At 50.9% G+C, this 6,763-nt stretch overlaps 1 protein-coding gene across 1 annotated transcript; it reads right to left on the reverse strand.

The window, feature by feature from the left end:
- Nucleotides 1-4,293: 4,293 nt before the first annotated feature.
- On the reverse strand, nt 4,294-4,740 carry NEUTE1DRAFT_98371 (uncharacterized protein; the record flags this gene model as incomplete). The annotated part of the gene is made up of 3 exons (XM_009850041.1): nt 4,294-4,320; nt 4,481-4,527; nt 4,611-4,740. 3 exons carry the CDS (start codon nt 4,738-4,740, stop codon nt 4,294-4,296), a joined length of 204 nt encoding a protein of 67 aa, XP_009848343.1.
- Between the last annotated feature and the right edge of the window lie 2,023 nt (nt 4,741-6,763).

The raw sequence follows: 6,763 nt of genomic DNA on the forward strand, positions 1-6,763 counted from the left end.
TACCCGACCTTCCGTTTCGAATGTGGTTGTTACGTGGTTTTGTCTGTATCATATCACTTGTTGCAAGAACCGCGCTGACAATCAAATCAGCATTGAACTGTACACACCTATGTAACTGACAGAATGCCAGACTTTGACAATCCGTACGTACTGTACTATGTATCCGTTCCGTTCGTTGCCCGGAACTCAAAGTAGGGATCGGGCAGGGTATGTAGTCTCTGTCTCGCCTAGGTAGTGTACGCATGTACCTACTACATAGACATTGTGTAGTGTAGTAGCGCCGCGGTAGTGCTGCCCATGTTGGAGGAGTCTTTCACGGAGGACGGCGCGGAGGAATACCGATCATCAACATGGGAGGACTTACTTTTACTACGCAATACAGTGGCATCCCAGAAACGCTACGCTCTGTCGGTGCTCGCGCTCGCATATAACCGGCAAGTTGGTCCTTGGCAAGTGGACAAATGGGTAGACAGTAGCTGGTCTTGTGTTCTGTGAAAAAATAGGTGGACATCTGATGAAAAGGGTTTTCATTGGCAGGGGCTGGTTTGTAGAAACCCCCAACTTCTTTGTCAGAATGGAAAGATTGGGAATTCTGCGTTTGGATTTGTGCGCTCGTCTGTGTGCCGGAGGGCCGGTAGCTCGGGAGAGGGGAGAGGGTGTCCCTGCCGATTCCTTCTGTGCGCGTCACGAACGCTACCACAAAGGGAAGGAACTTTGTTCGCCTTCGACATGATGACATCAAGCTACCCCGCTACTGCACTCATCGTCCCAATTTTTTTTCAACAGATCGGAAACTGGAAGGTACTTTCGAAGACAGTAAGATCTGAGAAAGGGATGATTCGGAGCAAAACTCAGCCCGGGCACCGGCCCAATATCAAGTCTCCAGGCTCTTCGTGAATGATCATTGGGTTTGTTCAGTATTGTAGAGTACCATATTTTCTTCAAAACGAACCTGACGTGGGCTTCGCGTAATACTTCTGCCTCTTGCCCGCAGTCTAGGTCATTCCACCACTGGACAGCACGCCCATCAACGCAAACCATTCGAGCGCTTTTCCAAATCCCTGTCGACTGTCGAGGAAAAATCGAAGGTGGCCCGGATCAAAATGGCCTGAGAGTGCCGCAGAGTATGGCACACTCTACCACCGTCACACAGACATATCGACATCAAAGGAACTCCTTGTATTGAGGTGGCTTGGCTCAAGCTGAATCTCCACCACTCCCCATTGGCCTGTTATCTTCCCACTTCCCAAGTGAACTAACCCAAACCCCCTCATCTGCAAGATGATAATCGCGACCATCAAAAACCTCGTTGAGCGCCCAAGCTTCCCCTCAAAACGTCAACCAGATAGGCAGTTAGGCGGTTGTTTCTGCCTCCGTCCCCGAAAGACCTCTCAAGAAATTGGAGGACTGTCGTTGGTTCCAGCACCGCTACTGCGCCCGGTCGCAATTTTAACCGAAGTGGTTCATAGTAACATTGGCTTTATTCATTGGCGCACCGCAGACAGGTGAAATAGACTTCACTCAAATGTTAATTACAAAAGTCCCTATCCATTTGGCAACGAGACAACCAGGGCCGTGAGATGTTGATGTCAATGTCAAGTTCGTGCGTCATGCAGGCCAGATCCCAAAACGGTCAGTGCCCGTCCAGGTAGGGAGGCAGGTACACTAGACAGGTCGTTCGGTTGCCCACCCACGGAACATTGGAGGTTAGAACGGACCATCAATAGAGGAAAGAAGAGAGCTAGCATGGAAACATGCAAGCTCCGCCTCAATTGTGTTTCCGGTACGTTGTGGGGTGCTCTGATTGGGCCAGGGGCACATCGCATCAGGTACTTGTAATGTACTCTTCCGGGTCGGATAAATCGACTGTGTTCGATCCTTCATCGACCGTGTGGATTGGGTGCAGCCAATGAGGGCGCCACATTTATTGACGGTTCAACCACCATGTGAGTAGTTGGCCTCATGTTAGACTTGACGCGATGTAAAGACGTCGAATGGTGAATGTGATTCATTCGATAATTTATGTTCTGCTAGAGTTTTATCCTTAGTCTAGGTTTGACTCGGTAAGGTCCCTCTTACCATTCCGCTCAAGCTAGTGACGGAAGCCCGGGCGTGTCAGACTCGCAAATCCTTATAACACACCAGCATTCACCAGCATTCACTGTAATTCGTTTCATGGTGCGCCCAAGAAAAAGAACAACTGCGGCGATCTTAGCGAGTTAGAGGAGTAAAGGCGATCCACAATGAATCGTCCTATAAGCGCTCGTTGTCGTGATTCGAAATGATGACTTTTGATGCTACTGTAAGTTTGGGGTCTTGGTTCGAGTGTGGCTGTTAGTATGTGTCCCACACAGTCAATCAAGAATCCAACACAGTTGATTTATCCGGCCCGTTCCTGGAGCCTTACAGGGGCGGCTATCCCCAGATGAGCTTAAACCAGCCTCCTCTTCTTCTCCCTCACGCTTGGGATAAACAGGAAGGCAGGGTCCTTTGTGATGAACTGGCCTAACCCTCGGCTAGCCGTTGTCGGAATAGGTACGTAATAGTTACCTTTTGTTATCATTTAATATCCGCGAGAGAAAACTAAAGACCGGCCATGCACAGACTATGCCATATTTAGCTAGTTCAAAGGTAAACTTACACAACGATTAACCAACTTATGTGTTTGATACCCTCGAGCAATCAGGCACGCGGGACAAGGCAACAGAATAAAAAGAAGGAAACCAGCCACAAGGAAAAAAAAAAAAAAAAAAAGGTGGAGCAGGCTCTTGGCTCCGGGGCCACCCAAGGGACTTAACCGGATAATCCGACTGTGTGGGACCATCGAAGCGAAGAGCCAAGCCCGCCAAGCTCGAGCCAAGCCCAGCTAAGACCCGAAGCTTGGCATCAACATCGCGCGCCGGCAACCATTACCACGTCCTTACGAGAAGGCGTCGTTTTTAATAATGACAACAAGAGTTCAAGACCGCCTCTATTGTTGTGCTCAAATTACACTTGTATACGGGGCCTCTCACTGCCCCCTGAACTCCTGGAGCTAATCCCAGCACCTAACACTTGCCCTAGGTGAATTGGATCATGGCTCTACACAAGCGGTTTGGAATCAAGCATAGTCGGTTTATCTGCCCCGCTTAAGTTCCGTAGCCCAGTGATGATCGTGACCTGGGCTAACTTCGGCAAGCTCCTGCCGGATCTGCTGTTGCGCCTGATTGAAAGGGCCCGAAATACACTGGACGAGAGTCAGCTGCACTGAGAGTTGCTCATCCAGGAGAAATAACCGCTCTTGGTCGAACGAGAAGCGCTCCGTAGCCATTGTCACGATATGGCATTTGGTGGTGAGGGTATTTCTCGGGACTCAAAAAGTCCCGTCGAGATTGATGTTCGACAGATAAAGCTTCGTTACCAAGCGAAGCCGCCGCCGTTAGAGCTGTAGAATGATAGTTTTAGTTCCGATTCATTCGCACAGTATGGATATGATTTCAAGTGGAAGTTCAGTTCCGTCAGTTGCTTACCTACCGCCGGGCAGTGCGCGCAGTCAGTGTCATTCAGGCCCCGCCCGCTGTCAATGCGTGCTGCAGCTGCACTCCACAGGCGCCAGAAGCTCAGAGAAAAACCACACCTGACAGCACACTCTCAACACACACCCGCACTGACAAACTTGAACTTGGGCTAAGGCCTTGGCGACAATTCGGACTTGGCGAAAGGACCGAGGTGATGGGAAGGGCCATGAACCGGCTGTGGGGCTTCCCAACGACAAACAAAGGACCAACGTTCTGGGACAAGATGAAACCGACAGGCAGTCAGGCAATGTAGGTACATCGTTTCATCAAGGTGCCTTTTCAGGACGCAGATCCCACTCATAGACTATATGTACAGATATTGCATAGTGGTTGCTGATGGAGAGTGTTGTTGGTAAGCAAGAAAGGGCCCTCACCCTCAGTTTCCGACCAAGCTGGCATAGCTTACTCGAGATTCTCATCATGGTTCTAGTGTATGAACTCCAAGGAACAGGGGCCTCGTGAAGACAGGACGTGAAACAAAGCCTAACAACAGCGGAAACGAGCCGCAGGCCTAAGCACTCGAGATGAGGTCAAGGATGTTCCCAGATGTTAACTTATTCCTGTGCGCACCGCAGCTTCAACAGCACGAACTCGGACAGTCTTTCAAGTCCAAACGAGCATCATCTCGTCACTTTGAAGTTGATAAAAAGGGTGCCATTTTCTATCATGTTATCAGTTCTCTCAAAGTTGAGGTATTGATTGGTAAAGTTCGACACTGTAGAGTACACTAGTACCCCTACTGTGTCCCTCGGCCGTCGATCACCTAAATCCAAAATCATGAAGCGCACTCACGAAAAAGACAGAAAATAGACGCTACGCTACGTTACCTACTTCTACGAGTACTAAACTAGTCTCCCTTGACTACTGCTACCTACCTATAGTACTTTTGCCATTACATACAACACCAACACCACCACACACACGTGCAGGGAGTCAGGGACGATGGATGACATGGTGCGACAACAGTGGCCTGGTAGGTGCCAGTAAAAACGGGGACGACACATCTGCTAATACTTACCCAAATCTGTCGCTTCCATCTCTACCGGCACCTACCTGGGGAGAAGCGAGGTCTCCTCAAGGTGCCCACTCCTCTTCCCTGAGTTGATGGATTGGGTGCCGGGGACAGATGGAGAAAAGCGACAGAGAGAGAGAGAGAGAGAGAGAGAGAGAGGGAGAGTTCCATTCAGCAAAGCCCGTTCGATCGGTCACCTCTTTTGCCCTTTGGAGTTAGATGGCCCGTTCGTTGTTCCGCTTCGCTTCGCTTCGTTCGAACGCCTGCTTTACTTCCACTTCTTTTATTCTTTCGCTCTGCCGTGTCTCCGTCTCGGCAACGGTACTGCAATAACAACAAGCCACATCCATCTCTGATATGATATCCAGAGAGTGGAGAGGGGACATGGAAAAACGTCGGAGGAGATCCTCTTCTGTCAGTCCAACCCTCATCACTCTTGTTCCCAGGAAAATGGATGGATGGTCATGGCGACTCCGCACTCTTCGCTTCCATTCTTTCACACAGTTCCGCCCGGCTGTGCCCTTGATTCCGTAGCGTTAAGGTTAGGTAAGGTAACTTTTAGGTGGAGTATGTCAGTTAGACCAGTCGGGGTAATTTGTCGTAAAGTGACCAATGTTTCTTTTTTTTCTTCTTTTCGATTTTGGCTCCCTTTGTTTCCTCATCGTTGTCTGCAAGCCCAACTATGGCCCACCACTTATCATCATTTCTCAATGCCAGATGAGTCCAGCAAGATGGTAGCAAGCATCCCATATCTTGAGAGAGCGGGAGGTCAGGATGACGATGGACTAGAAGAACCAACGTCTATGGTACATACTGCAGTATCTGTAGCATGTACAGTAAACCGGATGGGGCAGGTTACCAAAAGCTGTCGTTGTTGCTTCATGCTTGATGTTGCTGTCATGTCTGCTGCTGCGCCCTGTGCTCGAGAGGTCCCCTACCGAGGTCTTTTGGATGCAAGTTGCTTAGAAGGTACCTACCGGCTGGACCGTTGGATGGTCCGTTGATCGCCGGATGAATTTGGATGTCAGGCCGACCTCGACCACTGCTGAATGCAGAGTGGAGGACTCGCTAGTGACAGACAGATACAGTGACAGGGAATCGAACTGAACGGTTACACACAACTGACCATCCATCCATCCCACCCATCTACATTCATCCACCCTGTAGAACCGTGACATGTACACCGGAACCTCTACTATAGCACGCAGGGCAGCTCCTAGCGGCGATGATCCACGGGCGGCGGCTCTTTTGGTTTTCACCTTGTCCTTGTTGTTGATGTTATTGTTGATGATGCTCATCGGCACCGCCGTCTACATTCCGCGGTACCGATACCTCATCAGCGCTCGCCCTTGTTCGTGCCAGGTGATTGTCCACGCAACGGGCACCTCATGCACCCCCATCTCATTGCCTGCAGCAGCGAGTGGATTGCCCATTCTGGTCGCATTGTGGGCGGGTGTGCAGGGCAGGGCAGCGAGCAGCAGTCGGATGTGGGTACATTGTTGGGGGTTCAAGTTCTCTTCTTTCGGACGTACGTCTATCTCCTCCTCCTCTTTCTTGCTCAGACGGTGGACTCGCAGCCAATGACGGCACAGGTTTTCCACCTTGTTTTGGTGTTATGGCAGATGGGGGAGCAATCTATGTAGGTAGACTGCACGGAAAGAGCACTCGAGCAATGGAACTGGAAGGGCTTTTGCACTGGAGCACACAGTGGGAGGAGGAAGGAGTGTGGCAGCAACTTGACGTCCCCTCCACCAGTGACAGGGCCCCGACCCCGGCGTGTAAGCCAATGATCAGGCGGGCGGCTCTGCCCAACCCCAGAGAGAACCTGGAAGGGAACATGGAAGGTGCGCGGAAACTGCAGGGCCAAGTGCGCAAGTGATACCCAGCAGTCCCCCGTCACGCCCGTCTGCACCCAAGCCCACCATGACCCAGTCCAAACTGGCGCTATTTAACACTTGGGCTTCCCCTCTCCTTTTCGACCTATCTCACTAAACTGTACATCATCAACCCTCAGGTCTGATTCTCAGTCCTCCGCTATCATCCCGCCTCCCACATTCGCTTTTTAGCACCTCTAGGAAGTCCTCGTCGACTCCTGTCATTCGCTTGTTTCATTTTTCTTGGTGGTTTGGAGAGACGGACAGATTTGGAAGGAAGGAAACCCCCCCCCCCCCCCCNCNCNCNCNCNCNCACACAC

Source organism: Neurospora tetrasperma, assembly GCF_000213175.1.
Source record: "Neurospora tetrasperma FGSC 2508 unplaced genomic scaffold NEUTE1scaffold_1, whole genome shotgun sequence".
NCBI lineage: Eukaryota > Fungi > Ascomycota > Sordariomycetes > Sordariales > Sordariaceae > Neurospora > Neurospora tetrasperma.